The 26,210-nt window shown below is 38.5% G+C and overlaps 1 protein-coding gene across 2 annotated transcripts in view; it reads left to right on the top strand.

Moving 5' to 3' along the window:
- The window catches only part of Stxbp6 (syntaxin binding protein 6), a 275,222-nt gene that overhangs the window by 186,711 nt on the left and 62,301 nt on the right, over positions 1-26,210 (top strand). For both annotated transcript variants that reach the window (XM_055616919.1, XM_055616918.1), the window contains exons 3-4: positions 13,400-13,530; positions 14,343-14,508. In XM_055616919.1, coding sequence (XP_055472894.1) covers positions 13,400-13,530; positions 14,343-14,508 — 297 coding nt within the window. The remainder of the gene's footprint in view (positions 1-13,399; positions 13,531-14,342; positions 14,509-26,210) is intronic.

Here is a 26,210-nt window from a genome sequence, read left to right as displayed (position 1 = left end):
TCATGGTTTCACTGTTTGTAATTGCTGAGTAGTATTCCATTCTGTAAATGTACCACAACTTCTGTTAAGGGACATCTGGGTTGTTTCCAAGTTCTGGCTATTATGAATAATGCTGCTAAAAACATGGTTGAGCAAATGTCCTTGTTGTGTACTTGAGCATATTTTGGATATATGCCCAGGAGTGGTATAGCTGGATCTTGAAGAAATGCTATTCCTAATTGTCTGAGAAAGCACCAGATTTATTTCCAAAATGGCTGCACAAGTTCGCATTCCCACTAGCAATGGAGGAGGGTTCTCCTTTCTCAACATCCTCTCTCCAGCATGTGTTGTCACTTGGATTTTCGATCTTAGCCATTCTGATGGGTATAAGATGAAATCTCAGGGTAATTTTTATTTGCATTTCCCTGATCACTAAGGACACTGAGCATTTTTTTAAGTGTTTCTCTGCAATTCAGAATTTCTCTATTGAGAATTCTCTGTTTAGCTCTGTACCCCATTTTTTAATTGATTACTTGATTCGTTGGTGTTTAACTTCTTGACTTCTTTATATATTCTGGATATCAGCCCTCTGTCAGATACAAGGTTGGTGAAAATCCTTTCACAGTCTGTAGGCTGTCATTTTGTTCTGACAACAGTGTCCTTTTGCTTTACAGAAGCTTTTCAGTTTCATGAGGTCTCATTTATTGATTGTTGATCTTAGAACCTGTGCTGTTGTTATTCTGTTCAGGACATTGTCTCTTGTGCCAGTGAGTTCAAGGCTCTTCCCCACTTTTTCTTCTAACTGGTTAAGTGTGTCTGGTTTTATGTTGAGGTCTTTGATCCACTTGGACTTTAGTTTTGTGCAGGGTGATAAATATGGTTCTACACATTTTTCTACATGTAGACATCCAGTTAGACCAGCATCATTTGTTGATGATGCTATCTTTTTACCATTGAATGGTTTTGGCTTCTTTGTCAAAAATCCAGTAACCATAGGTGTGTGGGTTTATTTCTGGGTCTTCTATTCGGTTCCATTGATCCACAATTCTATTTCTATGCCAGTGCCATGCAGTTTTTATTTTATTACTATTGCTCTGTAGTACAGCTTGAGATCAGGGATGGAGATACCTCTAGACAATATGTTACTGTACAGGATCGTTTTGGCAGTTTTGTTTTTCCATATGAAGTTGGGAATTTTTCTTTCAATTTCTGTAAAGAAATGTGTTGGTATTTTTATGGGAATTGCATTGAATCTGTAGTTTGCTTTTGGCAAGATGGCCATTTTCACTAAGTTAGTCCTACTGATCCATGACCATGGGAGATCTTTCCATCTTCTGATATCTTCTTCAATTTCTGTAGAGACTTGAAGTTTTTTTTTGAACAGGTCTTTTACTTGCTTGGTTAGAGTCACGCCAAGGTACTTTATGTTATTGTGAATATTGTGAAGGGTGTTGTTTCTTTAATTTCTTTCTCAGCCCTTTTGTCTTTGTTATACAAGAGGGCTATGAATTTTTTTGAGTTGATTTTGTATCCAGCCACTCTGCTAAAGATGTTTATCAGCTAGTTCTCTGGTGAATTTATGGGTTCGCTCATGTATACTATCATGTCATCTGCAAATAATGATACTTTGACTTCTTCCTTTCTGATTTGTATTCTCTCTATCTCCTTTAGTTGTCTTATTACTCTAGCTAGGACTTCAACTACTATGTTGAAGGGATATGGAAAGAGTGGGCAGCCTTGCCTTGTCCCTGATTTCGGTGGGATTAATTTAAGTTTCTCTCTATTTAGTTTGATGTTGGCTATAGGCTTGCTGTATACTGTCTTTACTATGTTTAAGTATGTGCCCTGTATCCCTGATCTCTCCAAGGCTTTAAACATGAATGGGTGTTGAATTTTGTCAAATGCTTTCTTGGCATCTAACATAATCATGTGGTTTTTCTTCTTCATTTTGTTTATATGGTGGATTACATTGATGGATTTCCATATATTGAACCACCCTTGCATGCCTGGGATGAAGCCTACTTGGTCATGGTGGATGATATCTTTTATGTGTTCTTGGATTCAGTTTGCCAGTATTTTATTGAGTATTTTTGCATTAATGTTCATAAGAGAGATAGGTCTGAAGTTCTCTTTTTTGTTGGGTCTTTGTATGGTTTAGGTATCAAGGTGACCATGGCTTCATAGAATGAGTTTGGTAATGTTCCTTCTGTTTCTATTTTGTGGAATAGTTTGAAGAGAATTGGAGTTAGCTCTTCTTTGAAGGTCTGGTAGAATTCTACACTGAAAAACACCTGGTCCTGTGCTTTTTTTCGAAGGGATACTTTTGATGACTGCTTCTATTTCCTTAGGGGATATAGGACTATTCAATCTATTTACTCGGTCTTAATTTAGTTTTTATAAAGGGAATCTATCAAGAAAATTGTCCATTTCATTTAGATTTTCAAATTTTTTGGTCCAGATTTCTGTAGTAAGGCCTAACGATTATTTGGATTTCCTCAGTGTCTGTTGTTATGTCCCCTTTCATTTCTGATTTTGCTGATTTGGATAGTGTTGCCTGCCTTTTAGTTAGTTTGGCTAAGGGTTTGTCTATCATGTTGATTTTTCTCAAAGAACCAACTCTTGGTTTCATTGATTCTTTGAATAGTTTTATTTGTTTCTAATTGATTGATTTCAGCCCTGAGTTTGATTATTTACAGCCCTCTACTCCTCTTGGGTTTGTCTGCTTCATTTTTTTCTTGTGCTTTCAGGAAAGCCATTAAGTAGCTTGTATGAGATGTTTCAAATTTCTTCTTGAAGGCACTTAGTGCTATGAATTTTCTTCTCAGCATTGGTTTCACTGTGTCCCATAAGTTTGGGTATGTTGTCCCTTCATTTTCATTGAATTTTAAGAAGTCTTTAATTTCTTTCTTCATTTCTTCCCTAACCCAGCTGTCATTTAGTAGCAAGTTCTTCAGTTTCCATCTGTGTAGGCTTTTTGCTATTTCTGTTGTTGTTGAGGTCCAGCTTTAGTCCATGGTGGTCAGATAGGATACAAAGTATTATTTCAGTCTTGTATGTGTTGAGGCTTGCTTTGTGACTAACTATATCGTCTGTTTTGGAGAAGGTTCCATGAGGTGCTGAGAGGAAAGTAAATTCATTGTTGTTTGGATGAAAGGTTCTGTAGATGTCTGATAGGTCCATTTGATTCATGACCTTTGTTAGAGTCATTGTTTCTTTAATTTCTGTTTTGTTGACCTGTCCTTTGTTGAGAAGTCTGCAAGTGACTGGGATCCAAATGAGAAGCTCACAGGTTGTCTGCTCTTTTCTCAGTGTAGATGTTCTGGCTTCAGCTGCCCCTCCACTCACCAATTTTCGAGTTTGAGATCCTCTGCCCCTAAGATACGGAGTGCCCTGACCACTGCCATCTTGGATTGATGATTTACTGTTTTTTATGCTCCATCTTATCTTTACCCCAAATGAATGCAAATTGAATTGCCCTCCAAGTTTATGATGAATTGTTAAGAAAGTTACCGTGTCACACACAATGGGCCAAATCTGAAGGCCCACATAACGTTTTCAGAAAGAATTACTAGCTAAAGAAGCTGTGTTTTTTTCATTTCAGTGTATTTTCTTTACATTCCAAGGGTGCCCCCTCTCTTCTCTCCCCCTAGTCCTTCATTATCCTCCTTTCCTCTTCTTCCCCTTTACCCCCAGAACAGGGGAGCCCCCCCCCGTCACCCTCTTCAACCCTCCCCACTGTATCAATTTACATCAGGACTGGGCATATTCTCATCCACCGAGAACAAGCAAGGCAGTGCTGTCAGGGGGAAGTGATCCAAAAGCAGTCAATAGAGCCCCTGTGAGAAACAGCCGCCCCACCCATCTAATCACCAGGCACTCCATTTGAAGACCAAGCCACCCATCAGCCACATATGTGCAGGGAGCCAGGTTCAGATCATGCATGTTTTGTGGCTAATGTCTCAGTCTCTGTAAGCCCCCATGGGATTGGGTCAGTTGTCTCTGTTGGGCTTCTTGTGAGCTTCCTGTCCCCTATCGACCCTTCCATCTTTCCCCCAGCACTTCAGCAGGACCTCCAGAGTTCCATTCCATGTTTGGCTGCAAATCCCAGCCTCTATCTCAACCCACTGCTGGCTGGAGCCTCTCAGATGACAGTCAAGCTAGGCTCCTGTCTGCAAGCATAGCAGAGCACGATTAATAGTGTCAGGGGCTGGCTCTCTACTGTGGGGTTAGTCTCAGGTTGGGCCAGTTATTGGTTGGACTGTCTTTGTTCTCATTTTATCTCTGCACTTCTTGTAAGCAGGGTAAAATTTGGGTCAAAGGTTTTGTCTGTGAGCTGTTGTTCCCCTCCTTCCACTAGTCCTGCCTGGCTAGGAGGTGGTCACTTCAGTCTTCATGACCCTTCCCCCTCTCCATGTTAGGAGTCTCAGCTAGACTAGCTAGTCTAATCTCAGTGAGTCCCACCCACATCCTCCCAGGAGCCTCCAGCTTGACAAAGATGTGTCCCCACTCAGTTTCCCTTCTTGTTTCCAGCCATCTCAACACCCACCCTCATTCTCCCAACATCTGATCCCCACCTATGTTTCCCTCTCCATTCCATCTCCTGCCCAGTTCCCTCTCTTCATTCTCTTCTGCTGTCTATTCTATTTCCTTACTGAGCGACATTCCAGAACGCTCCCTTGGGTCCTCCTTGTTACTTAGCTTCTTTGGGTCTGTGGATTTTAATATAGTTATCCTGTACTAATATCCTGTCTAATATCCACTTATAAGTGAGTACATACCATGTGCATCTTTCTGGGTCTGAATTACCTCACTTAGGATAGTCTTTCTTAGATTGTAGTTCAAAAACCTGTATGCCACAAAATTGGAAAATCTAAATGAAATAGATTGTTTTCTTGATAGATACTGCTTACCAATGTAGTAAAAATTATTGTAAGTGGTTTTAACTTTCATTCTTCTACTTCCATTCTATTTCTCATGATATTTCTGTAATTTCTTGGCAATTTGCCCTTTTTTTCTTACTTAAGGTTGTAGGATAATCCTTTTTTTCCATTAAGATGTTCAAATCTCTCAAAATTGTGGTTTGGTTTTTGAATTCTAGAAGTTTGACCTGAAATAAGCTTTTAGTTTGTTCCTGATTTCTTGTAAGCACAGTTGTTCTTTCTTATCTTACCGAACCATTCAACTAGTCACTGATTCCCTTGTTTGTGCAAGCAGCAATTGTACTATGTATCAATTTCTGTTATAGAAGATTTTAGGTCATAGTCACTGTTCTTTTGCTGTGAAGAGATACCGTGACTAATGTCACTCTTTTAAGTAAACCACTCAGTTGGGTCTTACTTGCAGTGTTGTATGAGTCCATTTTCATCATTGCAGGGAACACAGCGTACACATGGCACTGGAGCAATAACTGTGAGCTACTTCCTGATCCCCAGGTCAAGACAGACAAGCGGCCTGGCATGAACTTTTGAAACCACCCAAGGGGCATACTTCTTCCAAGAAAATCATACCTACTCCAACAAGGCCACAACCTCCTAATATTTTAATCTTTCTCAAATAGTGCCACCCCCTGATTACAAAACATTCAAATATAAAAGGCTATAGCATCCATTCTTTCTTAAAGCAGAACACATCCTAATCCTAGTTTGGAGATAGCAATGGGAACTCCTACCTTTAAGGTTTATACTTCCTCATTTCAGATTTAAGATGTAATGGTACTACTTATGCTGTAGCTGAACCCAATCATCTACTTGAAATAAATATGTTATGTATCCTTGGAATTATAAAATATAAGTGAAATTATGAATATGGTAAATAAGGGACTAGATTTTCAAAGTTTTGCTTAGATTTATCTTGTGGTCCTGTGACATTGAAGTTGTATTTTCAAACTACATCCTCACTGGTACATGGCATACTACATCCTCACTGGTAATTCGAAAACACTAAAACAAGCTAGTGCCTCCAGCAAAATTATGCAAAGTGGATACTTGCTCTTTCAATGTATAGGTAGGTACTCTTCTAGAGAAAGTTTGCTGCAATGTCTTACCATATTTGTTTATACAAGAAAACTTTTTTTCATATATACGGTTCCCTGGATGCCCTGGTACTAGCTCTGTACACCAAACAAGCCTTGAACTCTTTTAAGGGAAACATGTAACAAATAATCTTATACTTCATGTTTCCTAACATATGCATGAAAATTCCTTCACACAAGAGCTTAAATTATCTTCTAACTTGATGTTACTTTTTTCTACAACTGACAAACAAAAACTCAATCCATGTCCACATTAGAGCATTATGCCAAGGGTAGACAACTGTGTAAGAGAATTCACTATGCCTACGTACATACCTTGTATACCATAAATATCATCATACATTAGTATTACCATAATCTTCCATGGAAGAGCAACTTGGTGTTAGTGGTATGGTTCAGTCCCTGCTCAGCTGGTCTAATGGCCAGCCATTTAGTTTTAAAGACTCTTGTTGCTCTTTAGTTGTACCAGAAGTAACTGTCAAAGAAAAAAATATATAGCAGCAACAACAACAACAAAAAAAGAAATCTCTCCACATGGGTTCAAGAAATTAAAGAAAACTTGAAGGTTCTGGGTAGCAACATTACAAGGGAGCAGGATAAAGGGATAGTTGGAACTGGCTTCCTCCTGGCTCTGTTAAAAGTCTAATGGATAATCATTAGACTTTATAATATACATGAGAAATACATTGCAAGTCTGAGGCTACATCAACAATTTTGTCAGATAAGATTGCTGAATGTTTATAAAACTGAAAAACAGAAATTTCTGGATTATTACCACAGACATTTTTAGAGTAGGGATCCCTCATCTTCATTACAGTTTGTGGGAAATTGGGCACGATGCTCACTTTCTTTTCTTACGCTACATTTCAAGGTGTGTTTACTTTAGAGCCTATATATCTTTGGAGTCCAATACCAGTTTGGGCTACTTGTGGCAGCAAGAGCATTGACCTCCTCTTTCTCCTTATTCAAGATATGGCTTTACTATGTAGACCATGATGGATAGGAACTCACTACATAGCCCAAGCTGACCTTGAACTCATCATGATTCTCCTGCCTCAGTCTTTTAAATGCTGGAATTAGCAGTGTGTGTTTCCTACCCAACTTACTTGTTAGTTTCTAGTTAGGTGGACTGTTTTCTAGTTGGGCATAGTTAAAGCTAGGGATCTTTATCCTATAATTCTAGTCTGATTTTATTTTCATAGAGCATTTCATAGAGGGGTCATCTACTGAAACACCTTTTGGGGCTTTAGTTCATCAGATGGTGATAAAATACAATGGGCCTAACAATGATAATGACAATCTGGACACAATACTTTGTATCACTGGTTCTTAACTGTTGTTAAGCTATAGTTGATAATCTAGGACCAGCTCTATGTTAAAATTAAAGAAAAAGCAAGAAGCCATTCTCCTTCATTAGAGCTAAAAGTGAAATGACCTGGAATTTATTTCCTGCAGGCTTTGGTCTTTCTCTGATGCCTTTGCAGGAGTCAGTGGCTACAAAGAAATCAGGAAGCATAAGGCCTGGATAAACCCAAAACATAATAAATGAGCCTCAATGTATACAGTATATAGACCCCAAAGGAACCATTTCCTTATGTTTTGTCCTATCTAGAAATGCAGCCTCATTTTCATGGTCTTTAACACCTATCTTAAGTGCTAATCATTCATTCACCTAAGTCAGATGCCAAGCCTTCTCTAGTTTGAAATTAATAGTCCATATATTTTAATTATATTTACCACATTGTTTTCTACTGAATGAATATAAAGCTGTGCATCTATTTATGACTTCAATGTATTTAGTCATTCATTAACTTATTTAAGTAAAATGTATGGTCATTTAAAGGGAAATATTAAGGAAATCATTCAGGAAACTATAAAAAACATAGCAAGTATTAGAAAAAAAATGGCTCCAATTAATTATTACGTACTGAGCATCCTATGCCAAATAAAATGTAACATTTAACATTGCAGCAAAAAAAAAATTACTAGGTTCAATGATCATCACATAAGTTGTGGGTTTTCCAGTTTTTAATTGTGACTTTGGCAAGTGTTTCTGTGCCTCAGTTCTCTTTCTTTTTATTTTTTTATATTAGTTACAATTTATTTCCTTTGTATCCCAGCTGTAGCCCCTCCCTGTTTCCCTCCCAATCCCACCCTCCCTGCCCCTCTCTAAATCCACTGATAAGGGAGGTCCTCCTCCCATTTCATCTGCCCCTAGCTTATCAGGTCTCTTCAGACCTGGCTGCAATGTCCTCCTCTGTGGCCTAGGAAGGCTGCTCCACCCTTGGGGGTGGGGGTGGAGAGAGAAGGTCAAAGAGCCAGCTATTGAGTTCATGCCAGGAACAGTCCCTGTTCACCTTACTAGGGAACTCACTAGGATAATGAGCAGCCATGGGCTACATCTGAGCAGGGGTTCTAGGTTATATCCATGCATGGTCCTTGGTTGAAGAAACAGTTCATAGCAGCTTTATTCGTAGTAGCCAGAACCTGGAAACAACCCAGATGTCCCTCAATGCAGGAATGGATACAGAAATTGTGGTACTTTTACACAGTAGAATACTACTTAGCAATTAAAAAACAAGGAAATCATGAAATTTGCAGGCAAATAGTAGGAACTAGAAAAGATCATCCTTAGTGAGGTTTCCCAGAAGCAGAAAGACACACACGGTATATCTTCACTTTTAAGTGGATACTAGACCTATAAGATAGGATAAACATACTAAAATCTGTACACCTAAAGAAGATAAACAAGAAAGAGGACCTGGGGTAAGATGATCAATTCTCACTTAGAAAGACAAATGGGATGGACATTGGAAGTAGGAGAAAACAAGTAACAGGACAGGAGCCTACCACTGAGGGCCTCTGAAAGACTCTACCTAGCAGTTTATCAAAGCAGATGCTGAGACTCATAACCAAACTTTGGGCAAAGTGCAGGGAATCATATGAAAGAAGGGGGAGTTAGTATGACCTGGAGAGGACAGGAGCTCCATGAGGACCAAATATATCTGGGCACAGGGATCTTTTCTGAGACTGTGCCTCAATTTTGTTATGTATAAAAACTGGAAAGCATAATTTCTATCTGAGTTACAGAAAATCAAACTGTACCAAAGAGATCTCTAACATTACATGCTATTTTTAAAAGTGTGTAGGAGCCTATTTCACAAACTGGTTCATCATAGCTTAGATTCATGTGGAATTTATCCACATCACATATGTTTGGGGACTCAACGTGTGAAGTATCTGATTTGGTTCTTCACAAACATCTCAGTGAAGCAAACATTAAATTTTGTATCCAGGCTTGATGTATTTTTACAAAAACATCATTCAATGTAGAAATGTGCAGGGAGAAACCTACACTGATAAAGTAGGTTTAGGTTTACAGGTGTGCTTATAGATGTATTTTTTGTGAAGTTAAGCTATAGCCCTAAACATGAACAATGAGCAAGAGACAGCCTGGAGGAAACAAATGACATTTCTTCCAAGGTAACCTCATGTGTGGGAATTCTGGAAGACAGACATTGCCAAATGATAGCCATAGCTTAGTGGACAGAGAAGGAAGTGAAATGTGATATCCTTAGTGCCCAAGCGCAGGTCATCCAGGGCTTTGTAGGTCATGGTAAAGGACTTGCAATTCATTCTAAATGCTTTGAAATACCACTTCATTAAATATATATATATGTAAAATTTGTTTCTCTGTGTTCATAGTGCAATTGGGGGAAATCAGGAAAGTCCACTCGAGGGATGAGAGTGTACTGTTGGACATGATGTCACTTTGCAACAACCCTTTGACTTTCTCCAATATGTGCTTTAGTCCTTTAAGCCCTTATATATTACCTCAGATGGTTTATACATCATCTATCACCCCCAAGCCCCATGCTTCATGCTCTGCTGCAGAATTTTTATCCCTCCTGCTGCCACATTGACCCTTGATAGGTTCTTGAGTAGAAACCTATTTTATTAAGTCCTAGAACTGCCCACAAAACGTAAGTGTTTCATAAATATTTGTTAAATGGTAAATATATGTCCAGGGGTTCTTGGCAGTCAACTACCTTCAGAATTAAGAAGGTACTTTTAAAATCTCTCCGTCAGAACCATGTCCCCGGGGGCTTCCACTCACGCTGCTCATTGTCTTTACTGTAGAAGGTGCTGGCTGATCCTGATCATTTAATGCTGAGAACCAAGGAAGAGGTATAAACTGCAATAGTTAACTGGTCTTAACGTTATTTTAAAAATAATTAACTGAGGAATCTACATTTGTTGGCACTGAGGAACACCGCACTGTGACATTTATTTTTTAATCTATTATGTATTCTTTGGCAATATCATACATGTATGCAATGTATTTTAATCACACACACACACACACACACACACACACACACACCTCCAGCTCCTCCTAGCCTTTATTACTGAGTCCAATTAGTGCTTCTAATGTGGACATGGGTTTAAGGTTAACTGCTGACTCGTGGGCAACCTATCAGGGGGCAAATCTCTGAAAAAAACTGATTTTCCCTACCCCCTGCATCCCCAGTAATCAACTACTAAATAGTCTGCTATTATGGGTGAGGCTCAGCCCCATTTCCATCCATGATGAAATTTTGATTGGCTTTATCTGAATGGTGTGATATTTCTTATCCAGGTGAGTAGTTTGCACTGAAGAGGTTCTTCTAACTAACTTTCTGATAGATGACTCTCTTCACTGGACAGGTGGAGTATGAGGGCTTTCATTCTTTTAAAACAGCTAAGGACTCCCAAAACAAGGAAGGAATTAGACCACATTTTCTTCAAGTTTTGTATTCAGAAAGCCTGGAGTGGTATAGTGTTTAAATGTTTTGATTTTGTAAGAGGAAAATCTTGTTTAATTCTATAATAATGTGTATATTATAACATGATTTTAAGGCACCTGATTCAGACTCAAAACTAGAATGTTGAAGATAATAACAATAAACAAAAATCAAACCAAACTGGGCTTAGGGCCCAGGAAAACTCGCCAGATGCCAAGAATTGGGCAAGCAATAAACTAATTATAGAAATGAGGCAGGAGTGGATGGGACTATAATATATACTTTATAGCATCATCTCTGCTGACGAATTTTATGGAGATGTTGGTCACTGTGGGTGGAGTTCCTGGGGAGTTCATTTCAATGACAAAGTTTCCATGGATTGCCTTCCTGACATGTACGTCATAAGCATGGAGAAATATACAGTGCTCCTCCATTGTGTGAGAGCTTTTATAATGCTGTAAACTATTTGGAAACAAACAGACCAGAAGTAAAAATAGGCATTCATAACAGCTGTAACTAAAGTTAAAAGGAGAGTTTGCAGTTTCCCAGGATACTGAAATGCCATATGATTTACATAAACAAGGGAGGAAATCCTCTTAGTGTTCAGGGGTGTGTGTCTAATACCACGTCTAATACACATGTTTCCTGTTATTGAAAAATAGTCTTTAATATTTTAAGAACATTTTAGGGCCTGACTATATTCTGGGCGTATTGTTTCTTTTAACAAGAAAGTATAAGAGCAGAGTACAAGTATCAGGAGAAGCCTATTCCAGTCCCGTTTTCATCACAGGAGGAATGTGTATGTGTGGAAAGAAATAATCATTCCCAATGCTTTAAAAGTTCTAGAGCACTGGTTTTTAACTTTCTGAGTGCTGCAACCCTTTAATACAGTTCCTCATGTTGGGGTGACCCACAACCATAAAATTATTTCTGTTGATATTTCATAACTGTAATTTTGCTACTGTTATGAATTGTAATGTAAACGTGTTTTCTGGTGGTCTTAGGTGACCACTGCGAAAGGGTCCTTTGACCTCCAAAGGGATCATGAACTACAGGCTGAGAACCACTGGGCTAGAGGCTGTTATGACAGGCCATTTGTGATCAGAGATTGAAGCATTTCCTGTAATTGAGGTATTGAGGGAACGGTAGCTTTCTAACCACAGAAGTAAATGGAATTTGTGTGAAATATCCAGAACCTTTTATCCAAATATAACAAGCCAAAGCATTACTTTATGTCTAATAACTGGCTAAATTCAGGTTAGGAGCAAAGGGAGATTGTGCTAAGGCCATAAAGACACTTCATTCTGGGGCCTTACTTTAGTCTGGAGTCTCACCACAGCTACAGGAAGAGTGATCTCCTTTGGCTTCTCTCTTAGGCTCTCATACTTCAATAATAAGCTGTAGAATACATGAGCCATGGAGGCCTCTTTAAAAAGTGTGTGTGTGTGTGTGTGTGTGTGTGTGTGTGTGTGTGTACCTGGAGCTAAAGTTACTGGTAATTGTGAGTCTCCCAGTACTAGAAACCAAACTCATGTCATTCAAGAGCAGCAAGTCCTCTTAACCGCTAAGCCATCTGTGCAGCCAAGTAGAGGATTCTTCTCACCAATTTTAGAGCAAGTTCTTTCTCTCCCTCATGCCTGGAGTTTCTTTTTGCCATCTGCTAAGTAGCTGCACAGTCATTAGAAACAAGGGGAAGACACTCCCCAGAAGCACACTCTTCCTAAAGGCAATGGCTGGGATAAAACACTGCAGTGGGTGGAGTTTAGGGCTTTCCCCAGCTCCTTCATGGTTTTGCTCTTTATTCTCATTGACTTATACACACAGGGCTCAGTACCTCATTAGAAAGCCTTGTCAAGATCAGTAATTACCTTCTCCATCATCCTTGGGACTTGAAATCACAAAACAGGCAAATGCAGAAATGTCTGGGATGACTGTTTACCAGTACCTGTGCTTACCGTCTCCTCAGAGGTGATGCTGCCCACCTGCCTGCGGAACCAGCCATGAATGTGCTCAAGGTGGAAGGACTGTCCTGGTCCTCGGGTTTAGTTACTAAAAGAATTCACGTTGGAGTTATGCCCAGGATGCCAGGCAGATAGTCTTAATCAAATGCAAATTAGATACAAACTGGGTCATGCTATAAAGTCAAGTCTATCACTGAAGCGTCAGTATTTACAGTGAACTATAAAATTGGAAATAAGCCTGGGAGCTACCCCAAGGAATTGGTAACCTTCCCCTCACTTAAAAATTCAGCCTTCCTAATGAGCCCTACCTGATATCTGACGGCCCTGTACACTTCTTTCCCTGAGAGCTGTAACTGTGCACTTGTAGCCTTCATTAAATTACTTGCTGTTATTCAGTTAAGATATTTTTCGGTACAGTTGTATAAATTGAATGTAAGTGAAGCAACAATTGTATTATAAAGTGCTTTGGGAGGAGAAGTTATAACTTTTTTTTTCTCCTGCATTCCCCTCTCAGCAAAACAGTCCCCACCTTCTCTCCAGCATTTGCACATTTGGCATCATATAAAAATAATACTGAATGAGGAAATCAGCCAATTTGCCTGCCCACTAATCTGAGTGGGGTTTTTTTCTTGTTGTTTTGACAGTAACAAACAAGAAACCCACGCAGGCATCTATCACGAAGGTCAAGCAGTTTGAGGGCTCCACATCATTTGTCCGAAGATCCCAATGGATGCTTGAGCAGCTCCGCCAGGTTAATGGTATTGATCCTAATCGGGTGAGTGAACTTTCTAATGCTGAGGAAAGGAATTCTCCTCACAGGATGACTCTGCTTTAGCACAGTGGGGGTGATGTTAGTTAGAATCACTCTTACAATGCTCTTTATATTTCAGTCGTGTGATTAAAACTTCCCCAGATCTTTTCCTTTTCTAAGGGAAATTATAAATCTTTCATATTTGGTAGAGGAACCCAAGATAATGCATACAGAAAAATGCTGTCTCCAGCAACGTTTATTAATACAGGGCAGAGTTCAAAGAATTGTGTCCCTGGCTATCTGTTTGAAAACCCAAGGCTTGTCAAAGTTTCATTTGCCTCCTAATACCAATAAATTAATGGCACTTTAATGAATTAGGATTCTAACAGAAATAAATATGTTATGGTGTCAGCATCTACTCAAAAGACCCATTCCCTTTTGTGTGTACACATTACAATATCCCAAGATATCAGAGAAGTCCTGAAGTAACAAGGGGAATTTCTTTTTGACCTTGCATAAAGAAATTAACAAACAACAATGCTGAAAACTTAAAGGAATACTTTTTTTCTAGTAATTGGGCAGATACTATATGGTCAGATCTCTTGACTACTGCAATGCTACTATCCTAGGGTAAATACCTAAATACAGTACAGTTTTATTTTCTTGATAGACACATGCAAATTCTCCATGAATTTGATTCCTGGCAAATATGAATTTATGGTCCATTTATTTGGGGAAGGGTATTGTTTAGCCTTTATGCATCTTTTGGCAGGGCAGAGTTCAATGCAGAAGTCTGTGAAGGTCATGATCAATAGTTATTTCACTGTCTTTTCCAGGATTCTGCAGAGTTTGATTTGTTGTTTGAAAATGCCTTTGACCAGTGGGTTGCTACCACTGCCTCAGAAAAGTGCACCTTCTTCCAAATCCTCCACCACACCTGCCAGAGGTACCTCACAGACAGGAAGCCAGAATTTATTAACTGCCAGTCCAAAATTATGGGAGGTAAGTGGGGACTTACACCAACTGTTTTAACTATCCCATTTCCTGACACTTATTTTCATATAAGAAACTGGATGTTGAGCAAACATAATTAAAATCAAACAAAAGCATCAAAATTCTCAGAATTGACATTAAAGATATTTTATATCACATCTACAGGCAAAGACATACTTTCAATCTTCTACTAAAGCTTGTCTTTTTAGAAAACACTATCTACTTAACTAAAGTGGTTTGTACTATGAGAATAAGCCTGTGCTTCCGCTAGAAAAGCTTTTCAGTTTGATCTCTTTGCTCCCTTTGCTACAAAATCTGTTTCAGAACTCTCTTCCGGGTTCCTTCCTCCTATTTTTCTCAAGATGTTTTTCAAATTCTTCCTGTTACTGACCTTACTGTCCTTTCTTGTATTACTTTTTTTTTAATCACTGAATTAAAATACTTGACAGAAACAACTTAAGAGAGAGAGGATTTATTTTGAATCATAGTTCAGAGGCATACAGCCCATTCACGGTGAGAAAGACTCTCAGAGTTAGGGTGCCTAGAACAGCTGGGTCTGTGAGGCAGAGGTAGCCTGTAACCTTCAAATTTGTCTATTCCCCTAAACATAAGGTTCCGCAGCTGCAAATACACGAACTGGAGATGGTTTTTCCATCACATGAGCCTGTGACGGGCACTTCACATTCAGACCATAACATTTTCTATTAAAAGCCTTTCTTCTTCATTCAGGAACAACATACAAAGGTGAATTAGTATTCTAAGCCAGGCCTCAGAGGCAAGTATTGGCACTGGAAACAAAGAAAAGCATTTAAGGGTGCCACATCTTCCTTTCAACTGGCAAGGCTTCTGGGAAACCCAAATTGCTGAAAATGTAGACCTTGCCATCATCTAAATTAGGGGAGATTTTTTCTTTTTTTATTATCATTTATTACAATTTATTCAATTTCTTTCCTTGCTGTGGCTCCCTCCCTCATCTCATCCCAATCCCACTCTCCCACCCTCTTCTTCCCCTATGACCCTCCCTTAGTCCACTGATAGGGGAGGTTCTCCTCCCCTTCTGTTTGACCCTAGCCCATCAGGTCTCTTCAGAATTGGTTGCATTATCTTCCTCTGTGGCCTGGCAAGGCTGAAACCACCACCCCTAGGGGGGAGATAGTTTTTAACATTGGTCTTTGCACTGACCTAGTTCACTGATTTAAAAAAGTATGTTGTTGTTTTTTTAATTTCTATATTATTAATTACAATTTATTCACTTTGTATCCCAGCTGTAGCCCCCTTCCTCATCTCCTCCCCATTCTACCCTACTTACCTCTCCTTTCCCTGTGTCCCTCACCTAGTCCACTAATAAGAGAGGTCTTCCTCTGCTACTATTTTACCCTAACCTAACCTAACCTAACCTATTAGGTTAGGTACCCTAACCTAACCTCATCAGGACTGTTTGGATACTCTTTCTCTATGGCCTAGTAAGGCTACCTCACCAGGGGAAGGTGATCAAAGAGACAGCCACTGAGTCCTTGTCAGAGACAGCCCCTGCTCTCCTTACTAGGGAACCCATGTGGAGACTTAGCTGCCCACGGGCTACATCTAAACAGGGGGTCTAGGTCCTCTCTAAGCATGGTCCTTGGTTGATTCATCAGTCTCTTCAGGACCCCCTGAGCCCAGGTTTTTTGACCCTGCTGATCTCTTTGTGGAGCTCCTGTTCCCTCCAGAGAAAAGTATTTTTTAATGTGCCAATTTTGTCATCACCAAATACTAAGAGATGGTCTCATTAGAGGTGTCGCAGCCTCTTCTTGGACTCTACTTTTCTGTGACTGTGGGATACAGCGTGTTGCTCTGTGCTAACAACTGATATACTCATGCTTGCTTTGCTACTTGTCTTTGCGATGTTGTATTGAGAATACACGTCTACTTCATTGTCACCTCTGTGGCTATCCCCATCTCAGTAACCTTGGAAGATCTTTCTTATGCATCAAGGCAGTCCTATACTGTAGCTCTCCTGTTCAGTTCTAGAATATGTGGGATGATGGGTGGCTTGTATTTTCTTTAAGGAGCCCACTCCATACTGCATGAAACCGAAAGATTGGTTTAAAAGGGAATATCAAACACTTACCTATTTGGAAAATATAATAGGATCTATTCCCTGCTGTGTTTTTGCTACTGGTAACCTTTCCAGTTAATTCAGATTTGAAAGCCCGTCCTTACCCAATTTGGTAAATGGGCAAAATACATTGTTTTAGGACCACTTGTGGCTATTTTCAGTCAGTAGCAAGTTGTCTAGCAAAGCAACCTTTAACTCAGTCTTCATCAGAGTGGGGTTTCTGTTTTGACATGGTATCAGTTGAACATTTTTTTCACTAACATTGGTATGTTCACTGGCTTGCATAGCTGGAACCCCTGTGATTCTTGGAGAGGACTCTCCCTGACCACTGATTGTGGTCTTTATATTCTTTACATTTATATCTTCTTTATATTCCGCACTGAGAATGTAGAAACCAGAAGGAGACCCACTGTCATGGTACCCCCGCATCTCTCACATGTTCTTCATTCACCTAGAATATATTCACATTTCTCGCAAGTTATATCCAGCTGGGTCTATTGGCTATTCGCCCTAACTTCTATTATCTTTTATTGCCTTGTGAACCCCAAAGATGCAGCACTAAAATGGAAATCCATATTTCTAATGCTAAGCAGCTGGTATTTATATTGATAAAACTAGACTGCATTTTTATAGTCAAAATAAATAATTAATGAGATCAGACACCAAAACTAATTTTGCTTTCTCTGACTCTAGGTATTTCTTTTATTTCTCTAGATTTTTAGTTTTCCCAGATGTAGTACCTGACAATTGACTAGAGGAGTTCAGTTCTATTATTGTGATGATCTATAATTCCTAAGGCATAGCTTATTGTCTAATTATTTCTTGTCTAAGGAAGTCAATAATTTATTGGGTTAAACATTGGCTGCTCCTACATTCCTTAGGAGAACAAAAGAGCTGTTATTGAGCATGTCGTAATTTGCTGGCAGTGTGTATGTCTCTAATGAATCGAATCTGTCTTATTCAAACAGTTGTGTGTCTTTGATAACAGTTATATCAACACAGTCTAATGAATTAGTACTCTTATTACACTTTCTTCCCGTTACAGAATTCTGAAATTTAAAAATGGTGTTTCTTGGATCACTCTTGTCTGACCCCTTTCCTTTTGTAAACTTTTTCCATCTTCAGATTAAACTCTCACTAATTTCACAAAATCTTTTCTTAGATTTCTTAAGAGTCACAAAATCTTATTTTTAGGTCACAAGTTATAGATGCAAATATTCATTTTACTTTGACATAAGAGAATTATGCGATTTTTTTTTTTTACAAAACTTATTGCTGTTGGTATGCTGCCCTTCAACAATCTCTTTACATGTGTTATCTTACCTTGCATGAATGCAGGCTTTGGAAATATGTTTATTATCTCTATGAAAAAGGAAACAAAATCAGAGTTATTAGTTAGCTAGCCATGGATCATGTCATCAGTCAGAGACAAAGATAAGAATCCAGCAATGGGTTGCATAGCTCTATAGACATCTTCCTTAGAGAATGCTGCATGGCTTTGGGATAACTGGTGCTCCATGGAGTTGTTCAGGAATTGTTGAGAAATTTTTAATCAGAACATTCTTGGGTTTTCAAAGGGGTCTGGATAAGGGGGATGAATTAGAGACTGCGGATAGGTTTAAATGTCTTCCTTGCCACTTCATGGATATGTAAAATTTTCTACTTTTTGTCGTAAGGACCTTTAAAATCATCTCACTCTGTTGTTTGTATTTTTTTTGTTTTGAGGTGGGGCTCAGGATTTCAGTAGATTAGACAGTCTATAGCATAGATGGCGCCGTTGTGTCCATATATCCACTGCCTCCTAGAGAGTCCACATTAGCTCCAATGCCATGCTTGAAAACTGAGGCCCAGTGGTAAATGACATCAAGGTCAAAGAGCGTTTGCTGGTTCCCTGAACAACACTTTCTTTAATGCCAGTTCAATATAAGGTTATCATCAACAGTCCATGCCATCATAGCCCTACATTTATCAAATATGAAGGCCATGTGATTGTGTATGTGTGTCTATATGTGTGTTTCTCACGGGGAAGGTCAGTTATATAAAAGTAGTTTCTTTGAAAGAATCAAAATTCTCTCCTCCAAAATGATATTTCCTTAGCCCCAAAGGAAAATTGGAGACATTTTAGCCTTCTTGTGCTAGTTCATGTTCTTGATAAAGATGTGAGTAAAGTCTACATGGCAGTTGAAGGCTCTCAAAACATGGAAACAGAGCACTATTCTCTGAGAGCTGTGAAGGGGGACATGATGGCATCTCATGTTTTCATGAATGTTGCTTTTCTGGCCATCTTCTTATCTCTATATAGCTGAAGAACCAGTGAGGTAAGAAAGCATTTCCGGACTCATTCCTAGCCTTTATATACAACCCTCTCATTCATTAAAGATAAGTCTCTCTTCAAAATTAAAGCCTTCTGTTTAGTTTTCTGGTTCTTAAAAGTACCTAGCAAACCACACAGATTGAAGACAGGAGTGGGAGCAAGTTATAGCTGCTAAAATGTAACATGATATCGTGATAGGGATGCCTGAAGTTGAAGTATCAAATTCCCATGAGTTTGATATACTTCTGACATCATAACTTTTCTTTTTCTCTGTATTTATTTTAACCTGAAATGATAGTACAAGTTTATACCCCTGGTAGCATGTATTCTTGAATCTTAGGCTCCTGAGGAGAAACTTTCCATTAGGTGATTATAAAGAAACAGTCAGCTCCAAATAGAACATTCATTTAAATAATGAGTATTATATTTTATATTCATTCAAGATCCAAAGTCTTAATTTACTTCATTACCCTTAGTAAAACATGAGTACGTTCCAGTGCCTCCGACTTTACAACTTTTTTATAAGGTGTTTATAACTTCACCAATTATATTGATGGCTGATGACCTTTGTAGATACCTAGTGTTTTATGCTTCAGTTTTGGATTTTTAAGTCTTTGCACAACACAGTGAGATATCTTTTGAGAGAGGACTCAAGTCTAAACACAAAGTTCACATATGCTTCATAAACACCTTGTGTCCACAGCCTGAAGGTAAATCTCTGTAACAGTCTTAATGACTTTGTAGATAAAACAGAGTTTATCAGTGGTGAAGAAAATCTTCCCCTTAAGTACCCTGAGCAACAGGAGAGGGGCTGGGAAGTTTTCCCTTAGGGATTCTGAGCAACTTTAATCTCACACCTGTTTTTCCCTCTACCCCATCACAAAAATAATATTGGAGCATTTCGCATGTAATATATTGCCTGTGCTCAGAAAGTTTTAGATTTGGAAGTAATTCTGTGCTGCAGATTTTCAGATGAAGGATATACTATGAACTACAGATAACCGGCTGGGTGTTAACAACTTCTGTGTTGAAACCACAAAGTCAGTGCAAGTGGAATACTAGTTTAAATGATATAAATTATTTATGGAATAAAATAATTTATTCTCAAGGTGAGCATGCACTGAAGTGTATCTTGGAATTATTCCTGAATGCCAGGTCCAAAAGCCCTGACTAACTGGTTCAATTCCTTCCTAATTGTTTACTTCTTGATGAGTCATGTTCCAGTGGCTTTTCCTACTACTGTATGAGGCTCCAGCATGCACATCTTCTCATTGACTTCACAAGTGGTTCCTCTGCAATGACCATGTGTTGGGCTCTGAACTATCTGTGGAGGTACACCCACAAAGTGGGCATTTTCAACACTTTGATTAACTTTTCTGGTAGTCATCAGATGTAAAAAAAAAAAAAAAATTGCATATCAGCCAGCTGATAGCCATACTGCATTTTAAAGGCTGGCTAGTACCTGACAAAGAGGGACAAGATAAAATAAGTTTTCTTTTATTTTCCAACAGTTAATCAAGACAGTTTTCTTTCTATTAACTATATTCAGAATTTAGAATGTGGCAGATTGTTTCTCCATGAAACAGCCTATTTGAAGGGCCATATATTTGATCAGTAGCAAAAATTATTTCAGACACATTGCCCTTCTGCATTCACCTCTTCAAATGATGGTAGAAAGCCCAGACTTCTGAGCACTATTGGGATTCCAGGAACACAGGTGCCTCCAATGTCTCCTTCATCTCAGACTGGCCTCTGTCTGCCCCTCCTGATTGGTATGCTAAAAAGGAAGGCCAAATGGCTCTAATCTGTTCCCCTGGGGTGGACAGAATGGAAAGATTGAATCATAATGTAACTTTGTGCTGTACTTTTATCTCAAACAAAACAAGGTCATCCTTTAGTGAATTGTGGGAATAGAATATGTCACCTTGTGAATGCCACAGGCATAGATAGTATAAAGTAAGACTACAAATTATTTTCAGGGGATGGAGGAGTTGGAGATGGCTCAGTGGGTAAAAATACTTGCTGTGCAAGATGAGGACCTAACACCCAAAGGTCCAGCACCCAAATAAAAAAATCAGGTGCAGCTACACATTTCTACCTCCATGACTGGTGGAAAGGGTAGAGATGAAAGGTCATAGGCCTTACTGGATGGCACCTCAGCTCCAGTTTCACTGAGAGACCCTGCTTCAAAGGAATGTGGCAGAGCATAATGAAGCCGGACACTTGATGTCCTCTTCCAGCCTCCTCATGTGTGCACATGGGTTCACAAATCTACACACACAATATATACATTAATCATTCCCATATACCATACTCACATGTGCATGCATCCAATCAATTAAAATATGATTACATTTTCCCCCTTCCCTGTTCTTCCCCCAAACCCTACTGTGCAGTCCGCCTTGCTCTTTCTTGAATCCATTGCCTCTATTTCTTTAATTATTGTTACAAATTTACAGCAAACATACATGTATATATTATATACATAGGATATGTTATCTGCATTGTATGTATATTTCCAAATATATAAATATAACCTTCTCAGCCCATATAAAATTTCCTGTATGTACATGATTTCAGAGCTGACTACTTAATATTTGTGAGTTAAATTAAAAATTGTGTTTGTACATTTGTAAATGACATTTAATTATGATGTGTACAAAGAGAGAATTATTCCTTTCATATCACTCAATTTTCATCAATGTAGCCAACAAATCTTGTTGGGAGTTGGTTTGATGCTGGTATTTGATGGTAATTACTGGCCCTCAAAATATGGTTACTGCCCGGATAAACCTTTTCTTGTGTAAACCTGCCTAAGACATTATACCTGGTTGGTTGATTAAAGGCCTATACCTAGGCAGGCAGAATGGAGTGGGCGTGGCTAAGGTTCTCTGGCTTTTGAGAAGAGGAGAATCACAGGGAAACAGACTGAAGAGAGGAGGCCGGAACCATGTGGGCTGGGAAGAATGAATCCAAGGATGGGGTGTATGGAGAAAACACCATGATGAAAAATATAAGTATCTTGGGATTGTGGATGGAAAGTAGACCAGATGAGGACAGTTAAGGCAGATGGCATTGGATCAGGCTGGGAGATGCATGGTGAGGTTATTGAGAGAGCATAGGTAGAAATATCTGCTAGCCCAAGGTAAAGAGGCTATATTAAAATCTAATAGGTGTCTGTGTTTTATTTGATTGATTAGATAATGCCACTGTGATAATCATAAAGCAAATAATAAATAACATTGTTTAGCCCAACATCATTTTTATTTACTACAGCAATATCTTTTCCCAGACAGCATGCTTGATTTCGATTTCGATTACCTCATAGAGTTTGAGCGTAAAACATGTACAATGTTCTTGCTTTATTCTTTAATACTGAAGAAAAGGGATACCTTAGAGAACTTTCTGGAGAGACAGATATAAAGGAAAAAAATTTAGTCCATTACTAAAAATAATGGAGATGAAATATACAATTGGAAAATCCTATTTGAAGATTTTGTTTTGTTATTGGTATTCATATATATGTATATGTGTGTGTGTGTTTACTAAACATTTTAAGATTTGACATCATTTTTTGTTATTTCTTTTTTATAATTATTCATTTTGTATCCCAGTTGTAGTCCCTACCTCATCTCCTCCCTTCCTCTTCCCTTTTCATCCCCCTCCCCTAGTCCACTGAAAGGGGAAGTCTTCTTCCTCTACTACCTAACTCTAGCTTATCATGTCTCATCAGGACTGCCTTCTTCTGTTGGCTGGCTAGGTTGCCCTGCTAGGGTGAAGTGATCAAAGAACACACCACTGAGATCATGTCAGAGGCAGCCTCTGCTCCCCTTACTCAGGTCCCATATGGAGACTGAGCTGTCTATGGGCTACATCAGGGGGTCTAGGTCCTCTGGACACATGGTCCTTGGTTGGTGTATCAGTCTCTGCATGCCCCCTCCCCGGTCAGATTTTTTGGCTTTGTTGGTCAACTTGTGGAGTTCATGTACCCTCATGCTCTTTCTATCTCCACCTTCTTCCATAAGACTTCCTACACTTTGCCCAAAGTTTGTCTGTGTGTCTGCGTCAATCCCCTGTTTGGTGGAGTCTTTCAGAGGATTTCTGTGATAGGTTCCCATCCTTTACCCTCTCTTCTATCGCTTCTGGTATCTATCCTGTTTGCCCCTCTAAATGAGATTTAAGCATCCTCCCTAGGGTCCTCATTGTTGTTTAGCTTTTAGGTCTGTAGATCTTACTGTGTTTATCGTATATTATATATCTCATAACCACTTATAAATGAGTATATACCATGTGCATCTTTCTGTTTCTGGGTTACCTCACTCAGGATGATCTTTTTTAGTTCCACCCATTTGCCTGCAAATTTCATGATTTCCTTGTTTTTAATTGCCGAGTAGTATTCAGTTGTGTGAATGTACCACAATTTTTGTATCCATTTTTCAGTTGAGGGATATCTAGGTTATTTCCAGATTCTGGTTATTATGAATAAAGCTGCTATGAACATAGTTGAGCAAATGTTCTTGTTGTATGGTTGAGCATCTTTCAGATATATCCCTAGGAGTGGTATGGTCGATCTTGAGGAGGTAACACTATTCCCAATTCTCTGAGAAAGTGCCAGACTGATTTCCAAAGTGGTTGTACAAATTTACATTCCCACTACCAATGGAGGAGGGATGGCCTTTCTCCACATCCTCTCCAGCATGTGTTGTCACTTGAATTTTTGATATTAGTCATTATGATGGGTATAAGATGGAATCTCAGGGTCATTTTGATTTGTATTTTCCTGATGACTAAGGATGTGGAATGTTTCTCCACCATTCAATATTCCTTTGTTGATAATTCTGTTTAGCTCTGTTCCCCATTCTTTAATTAGATTATTTGTCTTGTCAGTGTTTAATTTCTTGAGTTCTTTATATATTCTGTATATTAGCTTTCAGAACAAACAAAGAAACGAGTGTGGAGCCTAAGAGAAGGCTCAATGGTTATGAACTGCTCTTCCATAGGATCTGGGTTCAATTTCCAGTACCCACATAGAGGCTCAAAACCATTTATAACTCTGGTCTCAGGGGTGCCAACACCTTCTTTTACCTAAACTCCATGAAGAGCAGGCACACAAGTGGTATACACACATTCATGCACACAAATACTCATACACACAAATTTTAAAATACATTTAAGAAAAAGAAACACAAATATGGTCCCATTACTACATGATTCATCATCATAACTAACTGATGTTGATAGAATGCCACATATGACACTTTTGTACAATTAGTTTTTATGTTTAGAGTAATAGAAGTGATCATTATGATCAGTATGTATGTCCTTTTTTTGTATTTTCTGATTCAGCCATTCATCTTCCCACGAAGCAAATAGAAGACAATTATTTTAAGTGATGAAACTCAAGTAACTAAGAATTACTTCCTTATATTCTATCCATTTCTGTGCAAGATAGAAAACTGGGTCACAGGTGTAAAGGTTCTTTTTTTTTTTTTTTTCTCATTACTTGTTTGTTCTAAGCTATCCTAAAATGCTTGCTATGAAATAATTGATAGGTATGGCCAGTCACTCTGATCCAGAATGCCATGATTTAAATGCTTTTTAATCATATCTATCAACATCTTGATCCCAACCAAGGCTACACAAGGGTCTGCTGCGGTTTCGTTTATTGGCTTGACAAATATTATAAGCACCTTTTAAAAAACTCATGTAAATAATCTGCAGTAGATAAGAGCTACTCCTTACCAAGAATCAGTTACAGGTTTGATATAGTGAAGAGGGGCTCCAGTCTGTACCAGATTCACTAATCCCTCGCTTTGATGCTTTCACTCATTCATATTATGACTTTCTCTAAGCTGTTTACATTACGTTCAGCCTTTCTGCTTTACTGTAGTGTATATCTTAAATGGATGACACTGAGGCTAACTTTAAAACATTTAATGAAATGGGGCTCATATTTCGAACTGGAAATTATGTACTTTATATGGCTAATTTATATTATCTATATACATATTATATGTAATATAGTTATAGACTATATATACTCAAATGATGTTACCTGTGTGTCTAAAAATGGCTAAATTAGATTCCTTATTTATATAACTGACATACATTAATAACTCTCCAGAAACTTAAATGTGCATATTCATATGATCGCATGTTTTCTAGAATAGTTATCAAAAACATTTTCTTCATGAAGAAAATTTTCTTTTTTTTTTTTCATTCTGTGTTTGCTGTACAAAATCTGTAAGTAGTAATTTCTTCATTTCATGTAGGAGTGCTGAATTGCTTGCCATGGTATCATAGAATGCTGAAAGTGCTGCATTTTATATTCGACATTTATGGAGTACATATGTCACTGCTGACTTACCAAAACAATAGTGTTCAAAATATAGTGAGTAAAAAAGTAACTCTGTGTCAGAACTCAGAACACATAATTTAAATTTTCTAGTAAGAAAAAAAAAAGTCCCAGGGTTCGAGAAATGGTTCAGTGCCTAAGAGCACTGGCTGCTCTTCAAGAGGATGCAGGTTCAATTCCCAGCACCAGCATGGTGGCTTACAACTGTCTATAATTCTAGGCCCAGGGCACCTGACATCTTCCGGTCTTTGTGGGCTCCAGGCACAAACATGGTGCATAGACACAAATATAAACAAAACTGCATCTGTGTAGGCAAAACACCCATATAATTCAATGAATAAATAATAATAAATTTTTAAGAGTCCCAAAGCATTTTTTCTCAACTTTACAAAGGAATGAATATATTATTTGTTACAAAAAAAAATTGTGTGTGTGTGTGTGTGTGTGTGTGTGTGTGTGTGTGTGTGTTTACTTCTAGGTCCTTTGCCAAAAATAAAAATACACAAATCAGGTGAGGCTGCTGAACAGCATGAGAAGTTCATTAGTATTTCTTCAGTAAGACACAGACATTCTGCGATAGGCACATATTGTCATACTTAGAAACAAATTTCATTTTAAAGAATTTTGAGAGGTAACCAGCAAGAAGTAAGCTTCCTGCTCAACACCAACTTCAGTTTTCTATGTCCTGTGATCAAAGTGTGTCCTCTCTTCCGAAATAGGATCTGACCTTCAAATTTTGGTGAGCAACCAAAAGTAATACCCTGCATTGTTTTGTAATATTCCTCACCAACAACTCTAAGGGAGGTGTTCCACACCTGGCACCAGGTTTTTTATTTACAAACTATGGCTTCTAAGAAGAACATTATTCATGTGTACCTTAATTCCAGTTGAACTATTACACACACACACACACACACACACACACACACACACACACACACACA

The sequence above is a fragment of the Psammomys obesus genome, unplaced genomic scaffold (genome assembly GCF_907164565.1).
Source record: "Psammomys obesus unplaced genomic scaffold, mPsaObe1.curated_primary_1811, whole genome shotgun sequence".
NCBI lineage: Eukaryota > Metazoa > Chordata > Mammalia > Rodentia > Muridae > Psammomys > Psammomys obesus.
The sequence above is the reverse complement of the archived record's forward strand: the minus strand, read 5'-3'. Positions and strand labels throughout refer to the sequence as shown.